Source organism: Orbicella franksi, chromosome 9 (assembly GCF_964199315.1).
Source record: "Orbicella franksi chromosome 9, jaOrbFran1.1, whole genome shotgun sequence".
NCBI classification, from domain to species: Eukaryota; Metazoa; Cnidaria; class Anthozoa; order Scleractinia; family Merulinidae; genus Orbicella; species Orbicella franksi.
In genome coordinates this window covers 28,664,290-28,690,414 of record NC_138153.1, presented here as the reverse complement: position 1 = coordinate 28,690,414, position 26,125 = coordinate 28,664,290, and the positions used below count along the sequence as shown (strand labels likewise).

The 26,125-nt window shown below is 38.8% G+C and overlaps 3 protein-coding genes across 3 annotated transcripts; 2 read left to right on the top strand and 1 right to left on the bottom strand.

The window, feature by feature from the left end:
* Window positions 1–1,329: 1,329 nt before the first annotated feature.
* On the top strand, window positions 1,330–8,467 carry LOC145498793 (uncharacterized). The gene is made up of 4 exons (XM_081478733.1): window positions 1,330–1,473; window positions 3,074–3,460; window positions 5,700–5,888; window positions 7,210–8,467. Exons 1-4 carry the CDS (start codon window positions 1,428–1,430, stop codon window positions 7,842–7,844), a joined length of 1,257 nt encoding a protein of 418 aa, XP_081334859.1. The 5' UTR covers window positions 1,330–1,427; the 3' UTR covers window positions 7,845–8,467.
* Window positions 8,468–8,613: 146 nt separating this feature from the next.
* LOC145498800 (uncharacterized) lies at window positions 8,614–10,433 on the bottom strand. The gene has a single exon (XM_081478738.1). The coding sequence runs from the start codon at window positions 10,219–10,221 to the stop codon at window positions 9,349–9,351; it is 873 nt and encodes a 290-aa protein (XP_081334864.1). The 5' UTR covers window positions 10,222–10,433; the 3' UTR covers window positions 8,614–9,348.
* Window positions 10,434–15,378: 4,945 nt separating this feature from the next.
* Window positions 15,379–23,459, top strand: LOC145497686 (carbonic anhydrase 1-like). The gene is made up of 9 exons (XM_081477517.1): window positions 15,379–15,534; window positions 16,561–16,599; window positions 17,903–17,953; window positions 18,371–18,702; window positions 19,230–19,325; window positions 19,731–19,815; window positions 20,707–20,888; window positions 21,662–21,829; window positions 22,857–23,459. Exons 1-8 carry the CDS (start codon window positions 15,489–15,491, stop codon window positions 21,794–21,796), a joined length of 966 nt encoding a protein of 321 aa, XP_081333643.1. The 5' UTR covers window positions 15,379–15,488; the 3' UTR covers window positions 21,797–21,829; window positions 22,857–23,459.
* Window positions 23,460–26,125: the final 2,666 nt, after the last annotated feature.

Below are 26,125 nucleotides of genomic sequence, written 5' to 3'. Positions count from 1 at the left end.
TAATAACTTATTATGCTAGTTATTTTTTCCTGTATTTTCTTTGTTTTGTTTTTTTTTTTATCATGTCATGCCTCGTGTAAGGACTAGTTAAATGATCGATTTGATTTGTAGTTAGAGTATTGGTGTTGTGTAAGAATGAAAATTGAAATGGAAAAAGGATTAAAAGTGCACTTCACGTTTCTGGAAACTGTGTAATGATTAGTCTGAGTCGCTGTTGCAGAATCACAGTTTGTTTTTTTCCTTTTGTTTTGTTTTGGTTTTGAGAGTGATGTCCATTCGTTTCACTTTATTTCTTTGTGTAGAACTGAGAGAGCGCGGTCCTGGACGCCCGATATCACGCGCTTGTCTCGGCCCAATCTCTTCGTCAGTTCACACAACGACAGCTACTTGAGGATGGTCATGGTGAATTGTTTTAAAATCCTCATTTGTCGAATGACGGGTATCAAAGTTTCGTGTCTTGTTAATCTAATTAAACATGACCATCCGAGTTAACAGGGCAATGTCACGCTACTGGTTTTAAAAGAACATACTATCAAAATTCAAAGGGAGAATTTAACTCCTTTTGTAGTGACAGCCTTAAACCGGTATAAATTATACTGCTCGGTCTGTGAATAAGGAAGTCGAAAATGTAAAAAAATAAAGGCTAAAATAAAGTAAAAACAATTCGAAATAATTCAACCATCTGAATCGATCCGAATCGTGGGCGAGTTTTATATTCCGGAAGCATACCCAAGGATATAACAAGTGTCCTATGTAATAACTCCAAAATGTCGTGATCGGTTTCAGCAAGACAAAAAAACACGTTTTCCACATTCCATTTTAGGGATTGATTTTCTGACTCCCTCTCGATCCTGCTGGTCCCTTTAAAAATTAAAGCTGAGGCCTTTCAGTTGTCATCTTATTGTGTGCTTAGGTGTACCTCCTTCACAGCTGGGAGTGTCTTGAGTATAATCTTGAGCGATGAATGTAAACTAATATTTCTTGTATGAGAGAATTCAAAGGTTATTTAGGGTGTTTTCTGAAATTAGTGCATGAAAGGTCACAACGAAATAAACTTTGCTTATACGAACATTGTTAGTAACAGAACGTTCTCCCCTGTCAAAACATTGAGGGTGTGACATCTTAATGTGACGAGAGGATTCTTGTCATTATCGAGGGTGTGTGCCAATGGCATGACCAAATGAGAACACTTCATTTCATTGTTATATTTTCGCTTTCAAGGATCACTGCCCTTCTAACTAGATGCTGAGTCAAGCCTTATACGTGTAAAAATTTTGACCTTTCGACCAACGCCTACGAAGGAACCGGAAATTGAATCGTCTGGAAAGTGTAGGCACAATTATTCTTGTCCACACGCATGAAATAAATTAGATCACAACAAATTGAAACTGAAAGGAGTCAGACCTCAAAGAGAATTATCGTTGACAATGTTTCTGCTTGGAATTGGTCTCGTTCTTCCATTCGTGATGCAAGGTAAGAACTATTTTTCGACTTTGTTGTCACGCACTCATCTAAACACTGGCATTGAAAAGAATCACTAGCTAAGATTCTTTTGTTATTTGTAACATCTAGTCTTGTAGAGTCGAGACACTTTTATCAGTAGGACAAGTGTTTAGTGTGTACTGTAATTGTTAATTCAAGAGCGGTTTATCCTAATGAGGTAAAGGAAAGGCAAGAAATGAAATTTTTGAAATAGAAGCGGTCGATATTTCCGGCGTTTCCAAGGTACCAAAGCTTTTTTAAAAGTGAATACATTTAAACGGGTTTGTCCGTGTTATTCAGCATAATAAAGTATTAAAGACTCTCCTGTTTGTTCCAGTAACCGCTGTTAATAAGAGTAAGACTTATCATAAAGCAACAAAAATTTAGGCATTTAGGTGGTCCGAAAATTTATTTGCCTCACCGGCATAAGGTAAATGCGGTTTTGTAAAACAAATAAAAGGAAAGGCATTTCACCAAGTTTTTGAGCCTTCGTCGGATATTAAAGATCTACCGGCCAATGCGGATAACAAACGAGGAGATTAGAGCAAGAGCAGGAATGGAGACAATAAGCAAGCAAGTGGCAAGGAGGAGATGGACGTGGCTGGGTCACGTCCTCAGAATGGATCACCACTCACATCCACGAATTGCTCTCACATGGGTACCTGAAGGCAAACGGAAACGGGGTCGACCGCGCGAGACTTGGAGAAGGACTGTAGAAAGGGAGCTGGAAAAGGAAGGTTTAAGAACATGGGCAGCAGCAGCATCGGCTGCGGAGGACAGAACAGCCTGGAGGCAGAGAGCTTACGGCCCAATTCTCCACTTGGAGAACGGATAAATGATGATGATGACCTACTGTATGTTGAATTCTTCTCGCATTTTGATTGGTTCTTGATTATGATCCATTGGAGGACAGACCCATAGATGACGTCACTGGCAATATGTTTTTTTTGTTGTTGTTTCTTTATTATATAGAGCATAGATAGGAAATAGTTAAGAAGCCCGGTAAACATCAAAGAAGTAAACAAACAGACTATGATTTATGTTGGAAGGTCCTTGACCCTGCACATCTTTTGTTTTATGCTCATGAACTATGCGTGAATTACATAATCGCAATGCATCTAATGGTTAGTTGTACGAGCACACATAACAACCTTTTGTATATTTTAATAATAATAACAATAACAATGATAATAATAATAATAATAATAGACAAAATTTTATTGAGCTCATTAAAATTCCTCACTATATGATAATTATTTGCAGCACTAAACTATTTACAATAATAATTGTAATAAAGTCGTTAAAAAAGGAAGGAAAATGTAGTTTACAGAAATGAATAAAATTGAGAAGAGCTGAAAATTGGAATGACTTGTTGAAAATGTCACAGAAACGCAGCAAATGTATTTGCGGTTTGTGTCAACGATTGTACGCGAGAAGTAATAAAAAAAAAAAAAGAAAATTACTCTCAAACTTTACAATACACATTCTACTTTTTATGAAATCTTACTCGTCCTCGCATTAATACTACTACTAGTAAGTAATAATAATGATAATGATAATGATAATGATAATGATAATAATGTGTTTTCAGGGGCGCCCATGGACTGTTCATGTTATTCGTTTCACGAGGATGGCCTCACATGGACCGGAGCAAGACAGTCCTGTCAGTACCACGGAGGAGACCTCGTATCCCTGGAAACCGAACATGAATGGGAAGTCATCAAAGATTATATCCAAAACTTGACAAACCTGTTTAATAATGACTGGCACATTGGCCTGCACTTCAACGCCACTGTGGCAAGAAACTGGACCTGGGTGAGCGGAAAGCCGCTGAGCATTGAACGCTGGCAACCGTGGCAGCCTCGAGATGGTGCTCCTTACGTGGTTATGGCCAAGAACTATCCCCCTGGTACTAAGGGGCTTTTTAATGATGTGCGGGAAGATATTTTCGCCGGGTTTATTTGCGAGAAACCAGCTGGTAGGTAGCACATTGTATGAAAGTGCGTGCTCAGTTTTTAAAGCTGTGCTTGTATTTAGTTGGATTCTACTAGTATATTAATGCAAATGCTACAATCTGATTGGCTGAGCCATTGCACACTGTCAGTCATTATTGCGCGGTGGCTTAATGTGGTCAACAAAATGGCAACATTTTCTCGATTCTTCGATGTTTTGAATAAACATTTAGAAACAAATGGGTAATCAAAATTCCTGAGAGGGAGATTATAGTTCCTCGAATTTAAAATCTCGAAGTTGTTGAAAGAATTAAAACTGATAAGTGCGCGTACACAACCACAATCTTTCAATTGAAACAACTGATTTTTCTAAAGCGTAAAGTTGAAAACTAAGACTAAAAAGAATTGGAAACTGTAATTTGTAATTTGAAGCAAATTAGAGTGAGAATTCTACTAAAACAATTAGATTATTCCCTCTCGATTACTATGAGGCGATAATTGATTCGACCTTTGGCGTCATCAACTAACACCTCATAGAAATCAGGGGTGGTCAAAGGAAAAGATGAGACTTTGCGAGAAGACGAGACTAGCGTTTTGCTTTGCAAGCCCGACACATTTTGACTTTTTAAATTGCGAGACCGAGACTTCAAAGTCTTTAAAATGCGAACGCGACAGGTTTAGACTCTATTTATTGACCAAACAAACAAATCGGGGCTTCGAGACTTTCAAAAAGCCTTGCAAAAAGCGAGACTCTGAGACAGCTTTGTGAAAAGATCGCTTGAGTGTGCTAGACGTACATAACCACTATAGAAACGAGACTTTTCTCTTTTTTTTTCTGTATTTTATTGTTTTTATTGAAACGAGACTTTTCGCCAGCCTTAAAATCTCGAGCTCTTAATCTAATTGTAAATTCAGAAACTCAGAACTTGCTCGCAGTTTTGACGCGATGATTTCTAATCGAGTGATTTTCCTCTTCTCCATGTCTTCATCGAGTGAAAAATTGGCAGAACTCGAAAAAGGTGTGGAAACACTCGCCTGTGGCTTGTGTTCAGACAGAATTTCTAGTTCTCCCGAACATCCCCTCGTGTTTCTATAACTCCGGCTGGAAATACTAAAATAAATGCTTTCTATTTTGATAGTATTATGGAAATAAAAAGAAAAATTATTAGCCTTATAATTACGAGAAATCCAGAATTGAAATTGAAACAAGCGCTATATTTTTCATCTGTCGTGTGCCGTTCTGTTTTTTTTTCCAAACCTTCAAGCTTTTAGCATTCCTCAAGGGGTTTTCTTCCGCCCGCGTAGTTGTTTGTTTGTTTGTTTGTTGTTGTAGTTCCAGATTTGTTCTTATTTTTGTTACGGTTGGGGGTGTTATTTCCACGTCATCCTTTTTTTTTTTTGCCCGGGCTTAAGGCTGGAAAAATGTCCCAGTAGAGGAAATACCAGGATGGTCCCCATTAAAAATATAATTCAGACATTGCTTGTTAAAATTTCAAGGTTTGAACAAGGTCTATGGTTAAAACGGTCTTATATATTAGAGAGATTAAGCATGACGTTACATCAAACGGCAAACGGCAAAAATGAAACTTTTGCCGTCTCTCTTCAACTGTCTGTACAGTAGAGTGAAAATTTTTGTATTTGCGGTGAATAATAGGAGACATTCTTCTATTTTTGTGTGAATTAGTTAAGGATTAGAAGAAAAGAACACGAATTCAGAGGTATTCTTCGCCGTTTGCCGTCTGCTGTAAACGTCATGCTTAAACTCTCTATTGATAATGGCTTATTCCCGCCACCTAACAACGCATGCTGTCTTGTAGACAATCCAACCCATATTATCGATAACCGCCAGTGAACAAAAAAGGTTGTTCCGGCTCAATTTTATTTCAGTGCTTTCCACAAAGAGAAGCCGGACTATAAAAATTTTAATAACAATCTATATTTCTTGGCTTGTTACTAAATCAGCTTGTGTTACAGTGCGGCGCCCTCGTTCAGTAGTACGTTGCATGGAGATTGCTTGGTGCGATATGTGATAAATTGTTGATGTAAACCTCATAGTCAAGGCCATTTTGTTCCATATCTAATTAAGCGCGGCTGTTTAAAAAATACATCTTAAAAATGTGGAAAATAAACACCGAAAGCGGAAAAGACACTCGGAAAAAAGCGAGACAGGCGTAGCAGTGGTAGGTCTTAATACCGAACCGAACCCTATTGTATTTTATGCGGCGGCACCTATAAATTGGAATAATTCTTCAACTTTTTCCACAGATTGTTCGAAGAGTAGTTTACTCTGCAAGGATCCAGGAAAGATAACAGAAGCTAAACCAACTACAGCATCAAACACGCGGAGCAGTTCGACATCACTGCTGCTAAGAAGAAACCCGGCCATACGAACTGAGAGAACAACATCAACGCGAACAGCCAAAACCGGTGATACGGTGATCATGGTAGAGAAAGGTGAGTGGCCTGTGCAACACTGCTCTGTAGTAACTTTATTAAATTGTAAATTGCTCCACGACGAAAAGGAGACCGATTGGAGAATTGGCATTTAAAATGTTCCCTGAGCGGTCTGAATTTTGCAAGATGGACCGCTCAAAAATATTTCTGCAAGTTACTTTTCAAAACATTGCACAAAAGAAAACAGTTTCTTCTTAAGTAGAAATATATTTTCCTTTAAGAAATTTCAATTTAATTTTCACGAAAGCTGCCTGAAAAATGCAAATATATGTTTAACTTTGCTTTAACTCGTGGTCATTTGAAAACTCGCGATGAATATAGTCAGTAACGAGTGTTATATTTGTTGCTCTAGGTTTAAGCAAGAGGGTTTCTCGCGGGAATTTGTTGGCCTTGGAGTGAGTCACGCACAAGTACTGGGAAAAATCAAATAACCTATTCAATTTTAAAGGGAATTATGTCGGATTTCGAATGTTTCGCTGAATTTAGCAATATTTCTTGCATGTGTAAAAAGTTGTGAGCCCTGAACTAGTGTCTCAAAGTGACTTACGTGAAAAAAAAACAAACAAACAAACAAACAAGCTGAAGGCACTGGTGTAACACAAACAACATAATCTTGGAATGATCAGGTCGAAAAAGGCATCAGCTATGTCTTTCTTGGTCATGATCGGGGCAAATTTTGATAGCCGGAGCCAGTCCCTCAGAAAAACACTTTCTTTTCCAATAATGAGTTACTCCTTTCCTGGAACGTGTCAGAAAAAAAAAAACTAACATCTTTGAAGGCAAAAAGAATTCTTTGTAAGAGAATCTCCGATAGTAGTGGCATTCCGGAAGATTCGACAAGTTAAACAGCTTAACGTTTCCTTTGCCAAGTTATTCTTAGACGTTTGACGTCAAAAAGTTTCATCCTTTTGACCCCTGACGGTTCAGCCCATGGAGATCAATGTTACACAAAGTAACATTTCTTGCGTCTAGTCACGTAATTTGTTGTGACACTCACCTGTCACGTAATTCGCTGTGACACAATCCCCTCACCTGTTGTAACACACCCTCAAATACGGGCTTCTGCTTTCGTAATTGTCGCGAAAAGTATGACTCAATTCTCCGTTTTTTCTACAACTCCGGCAAGTCTTTACAAATACTTTGACGTCCCGTAGAGCTATTGCCTCACAGCGGAGAAACAGTTGTCACACTTGTTGCTAAAGAAATCGCCTATTTTAAAACTGCGTTTATTCTCAGCTTTTGATAGTTTAAAATTCTGACAACTAAAACACCAATAATGTTTAAAAATACTTATAATGTTTCGTCATTTGTTAAATTCCAGTTCAACTTCCTTCCGGATTCATCCACTGGACCGTCACGGTAATTCCGCTGGCTTGCGTGATCGTGGTCCTTATTTGCGTCATCGGCTTCCTCCTTTGGCGCCTGAAACAGAGAACTCGCAAACAAAATGGCGAAATAACTGTTAATTCCATCCACTATGACGTGCAGACGAGATCTTTACTACACCAAGAAGGAAGGGTAGATAATCTCCGAGGTGCCGACCAGATGGGGGTTCATTTTCAAGAGCCAAATAACCGCGAAGATCCGAAATATCATGCATTAACACAAACAACAAGCAATGAGAACAACCGCGTTGAATACGCGGCGTTGTACAAAAAGCCTGGAGAAGTGCCCATCTCTAGACGTTTAGCCATAAGAAGAAAAAACAGCAGCGAGCTTACAAGCAAGTATCCGTTGAATAAGAGCGGAAATGACGACGAAACTGAAGGAGCGTACAGGGTATCCCATATGGACACACCCAATCAGGGAGGCGAAAGAGAACATTCCTCGCATGAATATCATGCGTTAGCCAGCGATTACGACGAGCCTCTTAGTATCATTAAAAGCGATCACGAGAACACAGAGAAGCCGGACTGTTCTGAGGACGAACTATCTTACCTTGAGATAATTCCGTGAAAAATTTATCGGACTGTTCATACATCGATCATGTAGTGTGCCCGCTAGCCTCTGGAAACATCACTGAGTGATTTATTTCCTATGGAAATTATCTGGTAATTCAAACTCCTACATGAAGCAGCTGCAACTCTATATGACGCAGAAATTAATAAAACAGAGAATGCATCCACGGGCTGCAGCTATAGAGCAATATTCAATTGATTGTCGTAAAAGCAGAACCAATGTAATCACTCTAGCCAATCACAAAGAACACTAACAACTCACTGAACCAATCAAAACTTGATGTAATTACATGCAGCTGACGCGAGGCGCGGGAAAATGTGTGCGAGTGAGTCACAATAAGTTGGTTTTGATGTTACTTCTGATTGGATGAAAAAGTGGCGCGAGTTTTTTAAGCCAATCATGTATCGTACCCATGCAAAACCAATTACGTTTCGACACTCAAGTAAAAACCGTTCTAGTTCTGCAACTTGTTTCTTGTATTTTATTTCATAGACTGTAAGAATTAGTGAAATAATAAATTTGCTCAATTTTTCTTCTCCTGGGATAAGAGGGGTTGTTTGGTGTTTAACGGGATCACTGAGCTTTGGTCAAAACAAATTTAACTCATAGCCGAGAAATCGACAAACATGTAATTGATGACTGACATTCCAGTACCCCTATCAACAGCATTTATTTTAGGTATATATAAAATACAATATCTTTATTAAGGACACTTGATAAAGCTATTTCATCGTTAATTTACAACAATAATACTAAAAAATGTCTTTTTTAAGCAAATTACAAACTTTACAATAGCTAACATAGTAATATCAACGCTTTACTTCCTTATAGTTAATCTCGTCCTTCATGTTAAGACAGTTAACTTCTAGCTATTCCTTAATGGACTGGTCCTACAACTTCTCGCTACATTACAAAACCATTATATGTTTGGTGGCCCGAAAAAAGAACGATCTTTGGTCTGTAGATGTGCGGAAGAAAAAAGGCTAAAAGTTTTTGCAGTGTCTCTTTCTATAGCTATGTACATCGGATTTTATCGGATTTTTTCTCCCAGGCACCTGGTCGCAAACCATGCATTCCAAACATTTCTAAATCATCATATCTATATATATATTCCTTCCTGATTATTGTGGGATGGAGAGGTTGCTATGTATAAGGGACAATTTTAGTAAACGTTCTGAGTATCAGGAGGTATCAGGAGTATCAATGGTTCGTATAGTGTGATCGTCCGGGTGAGGGTAGTTCTGAACTGAAAGAACTGTTGTTGGTGATTGACGTTTAAACAACCTGATTGGAAGTCATCTTCAGAGTCAAGAGTCAAGTGAATAGTGTTAGTCAGTCAATGTTGTTATAAGTCTGGTCCGATAATGTTTGCGATTGACTGCTTAAAAATACCGTAATATAATTATGATACACAATATTTTCAATCTTCCATTGGCTGCTGAGAGGCTAGTGTCCATAATTACCTACAGACTTATACTGGAATTTGCATACAGATGCAAAGTTAAGGTTCGCCTTCATTTCGATCATTTAACTTCAAAAGTTGACAGTGACTCAACACGTTCCTATTATCTAAGAACAGTTTATGCCAGACGAAAATCGCCATTCTGTAGAAGAAGATCACTTGGGGAAATTCGCGAAGTTTGCGAAAAAGTGTCACAAAATCGGCTGACGTGCCCACTTCATCCAAGCCTGTCACTTTAAAAGCAAACTGAATAGTGCCAACTACAAAAATAGTAAATATTTGAACGAATAGTGTCACTAATGTCAGTTTACAAAGCAAAAATGCAAAATATCCACTTGAATATTTAACTCGATGCACAGGGGTGAAGTTTAGTATGCATGCCATTCCAAGGAGTGCAATTCCGTAGAAGCAAAACGCAATGATAAGGCATATCTCCATGGAAGAAACGCTGTTGAAGTACATAATAATCCCATATCCAATGATCTGCAACGTGAGCAGCATCGACAGGGTCCAAAACGCCGGCAGATGGACGGATTTAATAAATATAACCGAGTATCCTAGAAATCCAGGAACTTTTCTCAGGACGAACACCAGAATTACAACGTTGACGTCTTGGGAAATAAGCCATGTCAGCTCCAATTCTTCGGAGTGAGCAATCCCTGTAAAGTTTTTACATCTAAAGGATGCATGTCGCTCCTTTAAGCAGCAGTAGTAAGCGCGCATGAAGTACAGCACCGTCCCCACCAGCTGCCACAGAAGAAAAATGACGTACAGAAAGCAGGCGAGGTTGCTAAGATACGACTTAAATTTGTGACCGCGCCTTTGCGTCACTCTTTGTGCAGAGATTAGAGGTATGGTTTCCATCCGGGAAATGGCAGCCTCAGAATTATATAGAGACCCTTCGAACGCCATTACTGAGAATTCCTTGTTGGATTCCTGTGACGAGACAAAGTTTCCTTGAGTGAAACTAGCGATTATAAAACTAGGATCTATTGATGGAGCAGATACTGAAACTGGTAATACTAGCGTTTAGAACAAACAGCGACAAAAACGGGTTGGAAGCGCTGATATAAATGAATTAAAATGCAACTCAACATGACCATTTACCCATGATTACTAGCGGAATAAGTGCTTAGGGTTAAGGGCGCTTATATTCAAAGGAGCTCAGCCACGGTTTGCACATATTGAAACGTTTAGCCTCAAATTTTCAAATTCGTCGTTTGTAATCCTTGTTAATCTTCTCCATCCTTAGCCATCCTTGTTCCATTATGGTTTATCATTATCTCTTTGGTGTTTTTCTATCCTATTAAACTGTTATTTTCAGGTTTCCTACCATTTAAAGGTAATTTTGTATGTGGCCAAAATAACTCAAAATACCGTGACTGAGTTCCTTGTGTGTTATTACTGTACTCTTTACATGTAATGTAGTTTTAAGCCCTCTAAATGAACCCTTTGAGCTCTTGGGGCAAACATGTATTAAAATATCTTTAAATGAAGAAAAGAAAAAGAAAACGTTGCCAACAGATTGCGTGTCACTTCAGGTGATTTCCATGTAATATAATTATCGTGTCTAACTTTGTTCCTCTATACCTTTCATCCAATTATCCTCAGTGGTCTTAAAGCTGTGTACCCTGTGTGTATGTCATGGCCCCATGTTACCCTTGTAATAATATGCATGAAAAAATTACTCGATTCTGATTGGCTGAGAGCAGTGCTTTCAAGTGTAACACCAGTGCAAAACGTGTAACACCAGTGCAAATTACACATCGTAATTCTCGATTATGATTGGCTGAAATACAATAGGAAATTTTCTAAGCCAATGATATCACGTAAAATGACGAGAATTTTGTGGGGAAACTTTAAAAAAGGTTTTCTCGAGTGAGAAAAAATGGCTTCAAGAAAGGTCTTCCGGCACTTCCTCCACGCGAAATTTTTCTTGTTTATATTATTAATAAGTAAAGCGGCTCATGCAATTTCAGCTTTTTGAAAAACTCACAAGTGCAAAATAATTCCAAATTGAACGAGAAAAACCGTATGATGACCTATACGTATACAAGTTGGTATTTTCATTGCTTCCTGTTAGTGAATTTTAATCTCTTTTTTTTTTTTTTTTAAGAATCCGATTTTAACATGTTTTGTAGTTTTTAGCAACCATTGTAAATTTACGACTTTAGGGATTATATTTGATTTTTATCTAAAAGGTACTTGACAATTTTATGGAAAGTCGCGCTGTATAATATTTTGTTATTATTATTATTAATACTATTATTACTATTATTGGCGCGTCTGTGGAATCATGTAACCGACGAATTCTTTTGATAGCGATCTTCAAAACAACCTCGTTCTCAGGGCAACGTCTCTCTCCGTCCCCACAAAGACCATGCGAACCAAAATTTGTTTACTGAGATTGTAAAAACGAAAATGGCAAAGTTCAACGTGTTTAAAGAAGAGCGTAGACAGTCAGAGTGACTGGTGACAATTTGAAGACTTAAGACTTCGGCAAAGTTTTTCTCTATATGGACTCCCCTTTTCCAGCAAGCAAATAATAACATATATATGTTTTTATAAAATGTGATTGACGAAAATTAAAGTGGAGCTGCGTGATTGAAGATTTTTTCGTAAGTTCTGTTTCAGTCATTCGAATCGAAACCTGGGTTGATGAGTTCGTTCTTTAGTTTATAAATGGTCACAATTTTTGAGAACGAAATGGTTCGAAACTGCTTCGAGCTTAAGAGAATTATTCTCACCAAGTGGTAATAAACGCTTCAATCGTTTTAGCTGTGATATACACTCTCCTTTCCTTGAAATACGCTGCCACGGTCTCCACTTCCATTTCCGTTATTTTTCCACGTTTATTTGTGTTTTTTTTTCGCGAAGAAATGACAGTATTTGCAGCAGCCACGACGCCAAAACCGCACGCCACAAAATATTCTTTGCAAATTTCTGTGCTGTTTAAGGGAATGATGCACTTCATGGTTTATCTTTTTGTTAAACGATGCCTTGAATTTTCATGGAAATGGTAAAAATAATAATACAAGTGGATAACTTACATATTATCATGAACAAACTCACCTGTGAACTCTGCTGAAAGTAATGCTGCTTAACTAACTTCCTCTCTGCTGTAGAAGCTTGTTTTATAGATTAGTTTCGCTGGAAACCGAAATTTGTCAGATATTTCCCTCTTTTCTGCTATTGGCGCGCAGTATCGGCCTGTCTATATTTACAGAACAAACTGCGGTCTACGATTGGTTTTTAAACCCGACCGTCTATTTCCTAACGTCGGAGAAATTTGAAAACAGCGTTTTCACTCTGAAAACGCATCAAATGTTTTCCGTCCACAACACGCCGGAGAAATTTGAAAACGGCTTTTTCACTCTGAAAACGCATCAAATGTTTTCCATCCACAATACGCCGGAGAAATTTGGAAACGCAACAATCACCGGTCATTTTGGATTTGTGTTTGAGGAAAACTAGGGCGGGGAAATCACATGATTATCGTGACGTCATCGTTTTCGAAGAGTTCCGTTTTCAACATGTTTTCTGTTAACGCTAAAACAAAAAGTCGGCGTTTTTAAATTCCTCAGGTTTGAAGAGCGTTTTCGAAAAGCTTGGTTTTCGCGACGTATTAGCGTGGACGGTAAGCTTAAATTTAGAAATATAGCCTGCGAACGGACTCCCGGCGAGGGCGAAAAAAAGAGTCGTCGCGCGAAGCAAGCCGACCAGCGCGAAAAAAAGGATTTTCCGCCCTCACTTGGAGCCTGTTCGCAGGCTATAGAAATAAAGCAGCGCTTATTATTCTGAATAATAAGTTTGTGAACAGCGAACTCAATCGTGAGTGGCCATTCAAACGGAAGCCATTGTATACAGACCGAATCTCCAAGTTCCCTAAAGGGGCCACCAAACCTCCAACATCCGAAGATAAGTGCTTAAGGTACACTTTTCACACTCTTTGGCTGAATTTTGGTATTTTCGGGGAAACTTTTTGGAATATTTCGTGCATTTGTGTGGTTAAACTGGCGAAGCTATACTCTCAACAAGGCTTTTTGTGGTCGAGAAAGTAAAATTGGCGATCTCCTGGTTGTCAATTTTTTTAGGTTGGCAGGTGTTACGCTGCTCAAGGTGAAACGTAAGTTTGTGATCGACCATTCATATAAACATATATAAAATCTTTGCTGTATTTTTTCGATAGTCGACCCTATGCGTCGTTGATACCTGGAATCTATTGCCTAAGGAAACGCGAAGTGTTACTAATGTTGACACCTTTAAAGGGAAAGTTAACAATTTATTGATGGGTGGGCGCAATAGACTTTTCCTCAATAGATGTAAATAGTATAGTGCAGTTCGTTTTAGCCTAGGCCCATTTTCATATTATTTTAGTTTTTAGCATCAAATGGTAATCTGTTTTTATATGAGGTCATTTGACGGACTTTGTTAGGGCCTTTTTTTATTTTGTATGTTTGTTTTTCACTTCATTTCTATTGTTACTACAGCCATTGAATTGCACTAAACAAATAAATAAATAAACAAATACATAAATGTGGTTTTGTGTCTTTGTCATACCGGTTAATCCTGTTTGAGCCATAACACATAAAGTTCCTGATTAAGAAATAAAATTTGGATTGTCTCTTTCAGCCATAATCAATTTTCAACATCGACTAAATTAAATCGAGAGGCTTTTCAGTTGACTGTTAACTGATTTTGGTTCATTGGACCATCAGTTGACTTGTTGAAACTTATTGAGGCCCACAAATGGTTTACGGGGTTAGTTTAGTTATCGCTCTCTTTAATATTTTTTCGATTTCCTAGTTGACGGACGAACCCATTATGACCTTGACATTCTGACGGTAAACATCCTATTTCTGTTTTTAGGCTCGATTTCCGCCGGTCTCTCGAGCGCAGTCTACTCGCACAGGCTTTTTTCCTGATCAGCGGCTTGTAATCGATCATGGTCTCTTGAATCGAGCCCATTCCGCTTTAAGTGGTATCATTTCGGAGTCAAATAAAGCTCGAGCCACGCAGAAATAGGACAACAAATCTTTGCAATAGCCGCTCTTAAGACCCCTTTAAAAAAACATGTAACGTTCTTGTTTATATTTTTCATTTACAGCTTAAAACTAAACTTTTTCATAAAAGTTATCAGTCACAGGGACTTTTTTTACTTCCAGTAGTTGGACCAACATTTGCAGTCAACAAAAGAGATTGATTGCAATTGTTTGTTTTCTTATAAACAGACCAGCTTGCAAAGCTAGCTTATCGAGCCCTTATTTGGCGCAAAAAATCCTGACAAGAAAACTTCTTGAATGTTTTTCTACCGAAACAAAAATATTCTTTTAGCTTTCCGTTTCGTAGCTTCTCAAAAGTTTTAATCTCATGTCACACCTTAGGACTGAGCTCTACTCGATAGCACTTCCGGGTGGAGGCTGTCTCTTGTCTCTAAAGGTGAGAAGGTGGCAAACTTTAAACAACTATAATCAAGGTTACTAGACTGTCCTCGCCACCTTTTTTCACCATATATGGACAACTTGACCGCTTGTCAGTGATACGTACAATAATTTGTCAATTAACATGGGATCTTACAAGATGGTCGTAGGACGGGGCTTTACCATACGGACGGGGAATTGAAATACAACAGAAAATTATGTGACCTTGACAGAAAGTGACAACGACTAGCAGGTACTGTGCAAATGTCAACAGACTAAGTTCTTTACGACAATAAAAAAAATAAAGAAAAACATGCCTGGAAATTTAAGACCATGTCATCACCAAGTGTTACTAAAGCAATTTGCGCCTTTCTAACAATAATTTGTAAATCAAATGAATTAAAATGAATAAGGTTTACGATAAATTAATATTTGTGGAACTACCAGTATTGGAGATTTCACTCAATGACTGCTCCTTGCGAAGCTCTTCAAGTGGAAATTTTCACCTAACAACGATTTGAAAATGAGAAAGGTTTGTGAGAAATGAGTGTCATGGTATTGGCAGCTTTTTGACATGGACACCATTAAACCTGCGACGCGTTCGTGTTGTCAATCATTGACGGCTGATCTTTGCAAATTTATTTCAAGTGGACATTTTCCTCTGAGCCTTTTTTAATATTCACCCAAAAAAAAGGCCAGAGAATTTTGCCTAAAGAGTCGGTTTTGTACACGATATCTCACATCTTAGGTAAAGCTGAGATGCATTTTAAACGGAAGTTTACTTTCGCTAATGTAATATTTACAGGTAAGGTGATTATATTTATTCTGTTCTTTGTTCGCGCTAATAAGTTTTTATAGTAATAAACCAAAGGATAGCTTGTTTTTAGTTTTTAAGCTGTTTTGCTCCATCGTATAATTTTATTCCGCGAAAGCGGGGACTTGCTTTTGGTGAAAGGAATATCTCACCATTATTTTCTCACGACATCCTCTAAGTATTCCTTCCAATTTTGGTCTAGTAAATATCTCATTTGTTTGCGGGAACGTACGTAAAACGTTTCCTAAATACCACACATCCGCTTACTTATCTTTAATTTAATATTCCCTAATTATGTCTTTAAACAAATTAAACCTCTCGTATTGTAATATCCCATACAGGCAGCCTCATAAACAGCAGGAATTTATTTAAGTCGACAGTAGCAGTTTTGCACGTTGTCGTCATGTGACTCAATTACCAGAATCCCTTTCATTTTTTCATTATTTAAATTTTGAAGCCCCAGTGGGGTTTAAGTAACAATTGCCCTAATTAGCATAAGAAACAGAAAAAGTGAGGGATATTTTTAATTGTAGTCAAATGACGCCATCATGCATATGCAAATCGTCCACTAGATCTCTACGGTAAATGGTGAAACGTCGGCACACACTTGAGAATATGTCGTAGGAACGTGAGGGATGGGGCACGTGCCCCTTCGTGTGTACACATAAGACGCGTGTTGCAGGGACAGTATGCACTCCTGGTGCACTCGAAGCGTATATTGGTTTGTAACGCGGACAGTTTACGAGAGCAGTGCACACGATGCCACATTGAAAATTGAAGTCATTTTGTCCCTGCTTCATGGCGCACGAATTCAAACTAGCTGAATTTTATGCAACACGTTACGGAGATAAAAATTTGTCCCCGTAAGAGAGCCTTTTCACACAAAGAAAAAAGCTTGCAAATGGTTAAGGCCGTGGACTTTGTTGCGCAGCTTTCTTACGCTGGCTTTGAAACGCTCGGCTGAAAAAACAGTCATCAAAATATCGTTTTATTTTACTCTCTTCCTTCTTTTTTCAGTGTTGCTGTTGAGCTTAAAAAAGGACGTTGTACGGGCTAGTAAGTTACATTTGACAACATTGAGGTATAACCTTGTATTGTATATATAATGTATTAGCATCGGCGAGTCGCTCCCTGCTTGATGAATAGAGGCACAGGTAAGGTGCGTCAAGAGTACAGCTCCCCCCCCGGGGGGAGGTACTCCCTTTTGGGGCTATATAGGTATGTACAACCCCAAAGGGGATGGTCATAAATAGGGAATCCTTTGGCTATTTTTGTCCTAAATAGGGTATGGTTTTTGCAGTCTAGTCTTCAATTCGGTACGATTTTAGAAGAAGCTACTTTTTCACCATTATCGATAAGACCATTAACAATGCATCTTGGCTGGGTGACTAATTATAACACAGGTCTTAAATAGGGCGTCAAATTTTTGGTCTGGTCTTAAATAGGGTAGGGAAATGGCAGAGTTTGGTCTTTAAAAATAGGTAAGGGTTCTGGGGAAGCGGGACGTAGATCCCCAATCGATTTTTCTGGGAGTACCGTCAGGGGTATAGCACATGGTGATATGTGAGTGGTTTTTGAAAAACAATCCAGAATGCTGTGAGAATAAAGTGCTTATATATCTGAACTTGAATACAATGTTATGTTTAGAGCTTACGTGAATTCAAGCACGGAGTTAAGTAAAAACGAGTAAGACTCCTAGTTTGGGAGCGACGCAAGTTCACAGCATACTGGTTGGCGAATGTAAATATTGTTTTCTTCTTCTTTAATTTTTCTGATCAGTTAAGTGAAAAACAACTGAAACTTGAGAGAAAGACGATCCTCAACAACAAGCTATTACTTGTGTAAGAAGCAATTCGTTGAAACTAATTTCTGAGCAGTCGACCTTAGCAGTCCGTACTGCAAGAGAAGGCGGACAGCTAAGGGAACCAATCAGTTTGCCAGTATTATAAACTGAAGAAGTAACACGTTTCGTAGTTTTCCAGGCCGCCGACCTCCAGATTGGACTTAGTTTTAACGAGTAAGTCAAACTGCCAAAAAAAAAATCTAGAAAATGGTAGCGGGGGACTTGGAAATAGGCCATTTTACAGTTGTGTGCTGGCCTATGAATTCAAGCTAGGCTGGAGGTGACCTTGCTTTAATACAGGCCTCTCTGTTTTTCTCAGTTAATGCCAACTAGTAAGCATAAGAACAACTTGATTTACACAACAAAAGCAGTGGGGTCTTTATCAAAACAAGGTAACCTGCAGCCTCGCTGCCATTCAAAGGCCAGGTTACTGTAAAATGGTCTATTGAATAAGCCTTTCTTTTAAAAGTTACAAATCTTTTTTTTTCTTTTTTTTTTTTTTTTTTTGGCAAACAGCTGAACAAGATCAGGAATTTTGGACTTACGACAGACAGGAAGGAGCTAACGGTAAATACATTATAGCATTATTAATGTTTAAAAAGCGTCATACCACTTAAGGATTTCAATGCTCCAAATTAGTGAAAAGTTTGGAATGTTTAAAGACAGGACTCCATAGAAAAATCAAACTCACCACACCTTGAACTTGAAATGAGTAAATTCTAATTTTTTTACCGGGGTAATTGCCTCAACCGGTTCTCCCGTTACTAGCTACTGCGCTAAAGAGTCGCGGAAATCTAAATAAAATTAAAGCTTGCTCATGTTTGGCTAATTTTGCAATAAACATAAGCAACACAATAAAATGAACCAAGAAGGCAAAGCTAATACAAGTACGAGAAGAAATGCATGACGGGTGAAGGCTTTGGTTTGTATCTAAATTCAAGAGAGAATTATCTCGCTAATCGGTAATTTTTTTTTCTTCTCAAGGCCCCGACGAGTGGGAAACCCTAAACGTCGGCTGGTCTTGTAATGGACGTAAACAATCACCAATTAACATTATGACTGATCAGGTCAGGCAGAAAGATCCTACCAATCCACCTAACCTGAGGCTCACTGTGGCGGGGAATAAACCAATCACAGGTGAGCTTAAAAACACTGGATACGCGCCAAAGTTTTACCTTGGAGAGGGGTCCACAGTCAAACTGGCCGGCGGTCTCCTGCAAGAGAGGTACCTCCTCAACGAATTTCTTTTTCACTTTGGCTGCAACGACACCGCTGGATCTGAACATACAATTGATGGAAACACGTATCCAATTGAGGTAAAACAAGTGATCATTCTTTTTGCTAAATTTTGTTGACTTGACAACGTCATTACCTACCTCCTAATACACATAGATTCTTTTTGAAAATACGAAAATTGTGGTCGATCAGACGACACCAAACGGAGAAAAAAGCTCGGGGGGGGGGGGACTCCCATATCAAAAAGGACAGGGGTGTTCGCCGTACTTTTTAGGGGTCAAAAAGGCGGTTTGATACCTCTTAGAGTGTTCACCCTTGAAAGGTTTACAGGGGGGGCTTTTGTGATACCTTTTTGGGTATTGAGCCGAAAAAATATGACAGGAGAAAATTTGTTGTTTTAGAATTGGTACCTCTTAGGGGTGAAAAACATTTCAAGCCCGCCCACAAAATAGGACCTTAATACCTCTTAGGGGTTCTTTTCAAAACCTCCGACTAGCACCCGTGCCCCCGTCCTTTTATATGGGAGTCGCCCCCCCCGGAAAAAAAGGGTGGAAGACGTTATTGAAAGACCCAGTAAACCACTATCCATTGCTATTTGTCTTTTTAGTTGCACATGGTGTTTTGGGACAACACAAATTATGGATCGTTCGAATTAGCAGCTCAAGGAGAGGACGGCTTAGCTGTTGTCGCTGTTTTGTACGAGGTAAACTGGCACGCTTTGGTATGCTGCTATTCTTAAACAGCACAAAGCAAAGCTAAGTAGCTATAATATCATATCATGGAAAATCATGTCTTCTACATTTTTAAATTTCCCTTAATTTTCCTTTTTTTTTATCTGCCAGCTTTTCAAAACTGCGGTTTTGAATTTCTGCGAAGGGGAACCATTCTGATGGAAAGGGAGGGGGGGGGAAATAAAGAGCAAAGAGTTATTATAGCAGAAATTGCTGATAAGCATTGGTTAAAACCAGCAGGAACATTAAGGGCCGTCGACATGGCTTAGCAGACAAGTGCCTCTTCCTCTTTTGGCCCTCGGGAGTCTAAAAACCACTCTGTATTTATTTTTTGTTTGTCTATTTGTTCTCTCGTTTGGTTGGTTGTTTGTTTGTAGCTTCCAATGGCAAAAAGCAGCTCAACTCCAGCAAACGTTGCACTAGAAAAGATTGCACAACTCCTGAACAGCATTGTCGATGAAAGTAAGTTTGCCCAGCATGTTTTTTGTATATGGCCATACATGATGTAGTGTTCAATCAGGTTCGATGGAATCTAGTAAACATTTGTGCATTCAAAGACTGATATTAAAGATATGGAGGTTGCTGTGAATACTATGTGTGTCCGGAAAAGTTACATTTTAGGCTGCACCTCTTTGCCCGCCATATAGACAATAACACTCTCGAACTCGCCGCTGTAGATTTCAAATGGCTTTTGATCTCAGTGGTGTTTTCTTTGGGGTGGGGGACAGGGAAGCAGAAAGTCAACTTCGTCAGCAGCTAGACGGTGTATACTTTGAAAATCTTTGCAGTACGACTGTCAGTTAACACTGAAAAATACTGAAATTCTCGATTAAATTTAAACGTGTGCACTTTTGCGGTTCCTTTTGAGTACGTGCGATTTTCCTGCTTTTGTCAACCAAACTTAAATCCTTTATGCAGGAAAAATCTGCATATAAGAACCTAGGTTTTTTCAAGTTAGCCTCCATAGGTTCTTATATAAATGGTACTTACCTAGGTTCTTAATCAGAGTCTAATCAGGTTCTTCATTTTTGTTCAAAAAAACAACTTGTACTCATGGGCCGGTGACCTTTATATTGAAGTACACAGTACAGTATTATGGTCTTATGACACTGCCAGTGTTCTGGCTAGTTTTTGTTACCTTTTTTGTGTCGTATGTGATGTGCTGTTTTATATCTGAAAAAACTCTTTATTTTGAAAATACGAACCTGTATTCAGATTTTACTAGAATGGTTCTTATGTGAAGGGTGCTTAACTGGAAACTAACAGGTTCTTAAATTTTAGGATCTTATAAGCAGGTTTTTACTGTAGTTCATTCACTACCTTAACACTGTGCATCACACTTTCTGATACCAGACAGCAGTCACGTGGTTACTCAAAGCGCAGCGATTCACATCGAGGACTTAGCGCCACTGCTCGTTTCCCCGGATATTACCGACAGGTTTTACAAATACAAAGGATCTCTCACAACTCCCGGATGTTATGAATCTGTCACGTGGTTTGTCATGAACAACCACCCGCAAATAACCGAGAAAGAGGTAAGTAATTATTATTTAACTGTGCCACGGCAATCTATGTCTAATGTTGGCTTTGGACTGTTATGCTAGCATTGTTTTCGAGCTTTTTATTGAGACAAAAAGCATTTTAACTGTCACATGTGTAAAGCTGGTACAGTCGAACCTGTATATAACGGCCCCGTATTAAGCGGCCACCCTCTATTAAGCGGCCAGTTTTCAAGTCCCGAATTTTTGCTGATACAAACGCTGTATTTGTTACCTGTATTAGGCGGCCACCTCTATTAAGCGGCCGCGGCCATCCTGTAGCAGTCCTGTGGTTGTCTTTCTTTGTTATTTTCACCTGTATTAAGTGGCCCCTCTTAACGTGGCAACTATGAAAATGAACGTAACGACTATGAAATGACTGAATGAGATATTTTGTTATGAACTGCCATAGAAATACAATACAGTACAGTATACCGTAGACGAGTATAGGGGACAAATCATTGTACAGTACCTTTACACAATGTTACGTATATTATACCGTTTAGTTACAAGGTGGCACTGAACTTTGTTTAAAGTATTGTTCCCTTGCATTAAGTGTTTTTGTATGATACGACATTAAAACTGACATTAGACCGCGCCCAATGAGTATTTTTTAGTGATCCTGTATTAAGCGGCCAGTTCCTCAAGCCGTTATATACAGGTTCGACTGTACTTAAGTTATGTTTTCATCTGTTGCTAAAATTCTGGTCTGCTTCAAAGACATGAAAAACTAACGAAGTATCGTTTTTTTTTTCTTATCTTGTAACCAGCTTCTGGCGTTCCGAAATCTGAAGAGCAGCAGAGCGCATGTGCAAGGGAAGAACGCTGGGCGCATGTGCAATAACTTTCGCAACACCATGCCGCTGAACGGTCGACAAATTCACAGCAACATCGTCCTGGAGTGAACAGAAACAACTGCAATGGGTTACATTACCAAGGTTAGTATGGAGTTTAAGAAAACCACGACGGCAACGTCGCTAAACAAAAGATTTCATGAGCAGGACAATGGCTGCGCACGTGCATTATAATTCTTGATACATTTCTTTGCCGTCCTCTGCAAAACAACAACGTGAAATGACCAAATTCTGCGTTGTCTGGAGAACGTTAGCCACGACGGCTAATTTTTTAAATTCCTATTTCAAATTTATCGCTGTGTTCCCAAACTCAGTTTTGTGATAGTTTTGACAGTGATAAACAAAGTAAATGACTTTAGCGTACCGCGAGATTCGTAGGTAAAATATAAATTCATTTTTTTAATCGACGTTGTCCTCGCTGTCGCCGTCGTCGCTACTAAAACTCCCTAGTGTGTGAAAAATCACGTGACTAAGAAACGAGATAAATAAGTTAGTGGCGATGAGCTCCACTGTCGGTTTCACTGATCCAATGCTCTGGAGACAGCTTTGACTGATAAATTTGGCAAGAAACGTCTTAGAAAGTGGAAAATGAATTCGTGTAAAATAGAAAATCGAAATTGTCTGCATCCTATGGTAAGGGTACTCCCTATAACGGCCTGTACGGGGAGGCTCCACCCAAAAATGGTACTTTTTTCAGTTTTCAAGTATATGAAAGGGTAAGGATTTCACAAGTTGAGATGTATGAGAGGGTATGGAAATGTATCATTTAGATAAAACGTGAAGGGAACTGAATAAATGAAACTTGTTTTTTGGTGTACATTAACCTCATTTCAAGGGTTAGAAAAGAGATGCAGTGTTCTTAAGTAAGTATGTGAAAGGGGTTCCTTTTCTCATTACTGTAAAAGGTATACGAAAGGGTGCATTTTCTGTCAAAATGGTATACAAAGGGTAAGGGGTTGGACCTCGGGGCGGGGCCTCCCCGTACAAAACTTTCTATTTCCACCCCCCCCCCCCCACCCCACCCCACCCACGTACGCGATTACTGCAGTTGCGAATGTGAGAGCATGGTCGATGTATGGTCCTTATCCCAACAATGTTTCTGTTCTTCTAGATTGTTTGAGTCTCATACCGGACAAAGAAAGCCGTAATTGAAGTTCTGAAGCACACAAATAAGTTAAACACAGTAGGCCTAAGCCAATGTACATGTAATTGTTCACAGACACTACGTTATTCTACATTTTGAAAATATCACCTAAATGTATATCAGTGAAGTAACAAACGACAAAATGTATCACAGTTTTATATTAGGGAGTCGCCTGGAATCATTCATCATAAATAAAGGACTGACGCTCATTGTCTTTTTGTTGCTGTGGTAGTGGAAGTGTTTTGTTGCGCGCGGGACTGGGTCAAAGTAACAGAAATCATATTGACTACAGTAACCTACCGTTTATAAGCCCGGGACTTATACAATTTGGTAAGGTTTTTTTTTTAAATGGGCATATAAAGGGAGGGACTTATATCCAGGGGGGCGTATAAGCGGAATACGGTATAGCAGTATTGATCAAAATACGTTTTTCATTTACTGGTTTTCAATTAAGCTTTAAAACATCATATTGGTCACATTTCCGTGTTTATGGACCTTAACTGCAGCTCGATCCATAAGTACGGAAAAAAAATTAGCAGTCTTGTCTTCAGTGGCTCACAGGCATTTTGAGCTGCTATATTCAAGCCACTGGATTTTATTACCCAATCAATTATTGTTATCATCATCTGCAGTATATTTATTTTTCGTTTAAACCATGTTATTTGGACGAGCTTGATTCTTCCATTGTCCAGTTCGACAGCCTCGACTCCAAACTGCCGCAATCTTGACGAGTTGGCAAGCCCTCGAGGATCCATTGATGAAACAAGGTTCTGATTTTCTTTATTGTTCTCCAGAAGATTCCTGATGGCGAAGATGGCCCACTGGCAAATATCTAAAGTATTTTAGGTCAAGGTCGATGACAACGAATTTTAATAACAATCCTTTCAAAACCCACATGAACCGATGGTAATTAGTTAAAAAACACAGCTTGGCAACCCATGGGCTGCTGAATGGGTCCCATTTCTGATTGGTTGAAAGCCTGTTGATTGGCTCACACTCTTGTGCACAGTTGCACTACGTCAGCAAACGGCGCGAAAACAACGAGGGTCGGGTTTGATGATAAGGTGGTGAAATGAGTAGGGAGTGAAATATTTCTCTCAGATGGTCCGCAGAAAAAAAAAATTATTTGAGCATGAAATTTATTGTTCCCCTTTAGGTTGTGCATGATTTTTTGGGGGGTGGGCAATAGCTTGTGCAATACTTCTCTCAAGCAGGAGCCTGTCTCAAGGTAAAACACAAGGCCTGTATAGTAAAAGGGACGTGCTCGTTTTTCCCTATGGTCCGATCTTGCACGATTCTTTTTTGCTGTCCGGGCCTTTCATTTTAATTTCCCAATCCCTCCCCCCACCCCACCCCCTCCACCGTCAAGAAACAATGGTCCGTCCTTTAATCAAAAACATGAGTTGTCTCCGAGAAAATTCAATAACAAGCGAACAAAGACTTGATTAGAAACTTTGCAACTCGAACATCTGTTAAGAAATATTTTGTTCACGCACCTTAAAAACAGAATGTTTTCTCGGTCTTTATTCATGAAAAACACTTTAGGAATTTGCTTTCTCTCGGTGGTTATTGTATGCTTATGTGTTCGCGGTAAAAATGATTACGATTGTAAAGAAGCTCACGAACAGCGGGGATTTTGCCTCTTGAAACACAAGTACAAGGAAATTCAGGCCGACAGTTTGAGTCAGTGTTATATGAACTGCACCAGAGAGATTTCTCGTCGCAGCGTCAACTTTTTTTCTGGCGCAACAAAAAAAGTGTGAAATGAACACGGCCACCCGAGTGACTCGACCTGAAGACTACACAAGCTGCGCGAATTCCACTCACATGGACAATGTTGTGAGAGGTATAACACTTCTATATAGATATAACTGAACCTTTCGAAAGAGTAAACACACCCTCGAAGTCCCCATACAGCCAGGGTGACAACACACCAAGTTCTTATCACTATCGTTACATAGAGTATATGGGAATTTATACGGAGAATTGAGATTTCGATATTGCAATAAAAAGGTTTTTAAAATGATATTTTGCAGAGCTAAAAAACGCTGCGAAAAATAATTACATAACAAGCGAAACACTCAGATTACTAAACGGTCCTAAACTATTTCGTTTCACAACAAGAGAAAAACATTTGCCACTTCTCTTTTATAAGTCTTACTTATATTGCTCGTTGTTTGCAAGTTTTCGGGGCAGATAGAAATGTTTAGGCTGTCCACGTGACTCACTTGCAATTGGAGAGCCCAAACAACATAACCGATTTCAGTTGAAATTTGCGTCACAGGGCTGGCTAACTCTAGAACCCCCTGGGATTACTCAAAAACGACAGTGATCTGAAAATACCTTGGAATGGATTACTTGAAAATAACGTACCAGGCAAATAGAAACTTCAACATCCCCGCCAGGCATTTGAAATTTTGATTCACTTACCCAAAATCACCCAAGCGTCTAACTAGCGTCTGGTTGGCAGAAAGAGTTTTCAAGCGAGTCGCCCGTCTACATCAGTCCCCTCCGCTATCAAGCAAGTGAAACATTACTTACGGTTGAATTTCCAACCAGTTTTTTGATATGTCAGCATTCGAATTTCCTTCAAACTGTCTCTGTGATGCATTCTATATCAGCCTACGAAAAGATCAGAATCCGTTAAGGTGTTTCACTAGACAGCTCTGAAACAACAAATATTCGATTTTTACTGTCGAATTAATAAACACTCTTTTTTAAATAAGAATATTGTTTCTTTCTTTTTCCGGCCCAGGCTAAATGTTCTTATCTTTCTGCCGATTGTAAGCCGAAAATATTCGTATGAATATTCTTAGATTATAACATATGGCATTTCCGTTTTAAAATGCATTGGGATATCAAGTACAAGTGCTTGATTTCTGGATGGTGTTAAAGTAATTTTAGAGCCAGATTGCAGGCATTTGAGCCTATACGCTTATAACTTATTGCCGAAATGTTCTTAGCATGCAACATACGGTCAGTGCTGTTTTTGTTGTTTCTTGGCTAGTTTTGCCGTTTAGAGAAAAGAAGAATTTTAAACGGTTTAGTTAAAAACATATAATAACATTTTGCACGCAAAATCATATTCTTTTCAAAATCTCAACCTCGGGTTCCTGATTCGTGAAATAGTCTTAAAATTTTTCAAATTTCAGCGTCGATGTTATTAAAAAACTATTCTTGTACAAAAAAGAGTGGAAACTTTTAATTTTTTACTTGATGGAAAAGTAATCAAAATT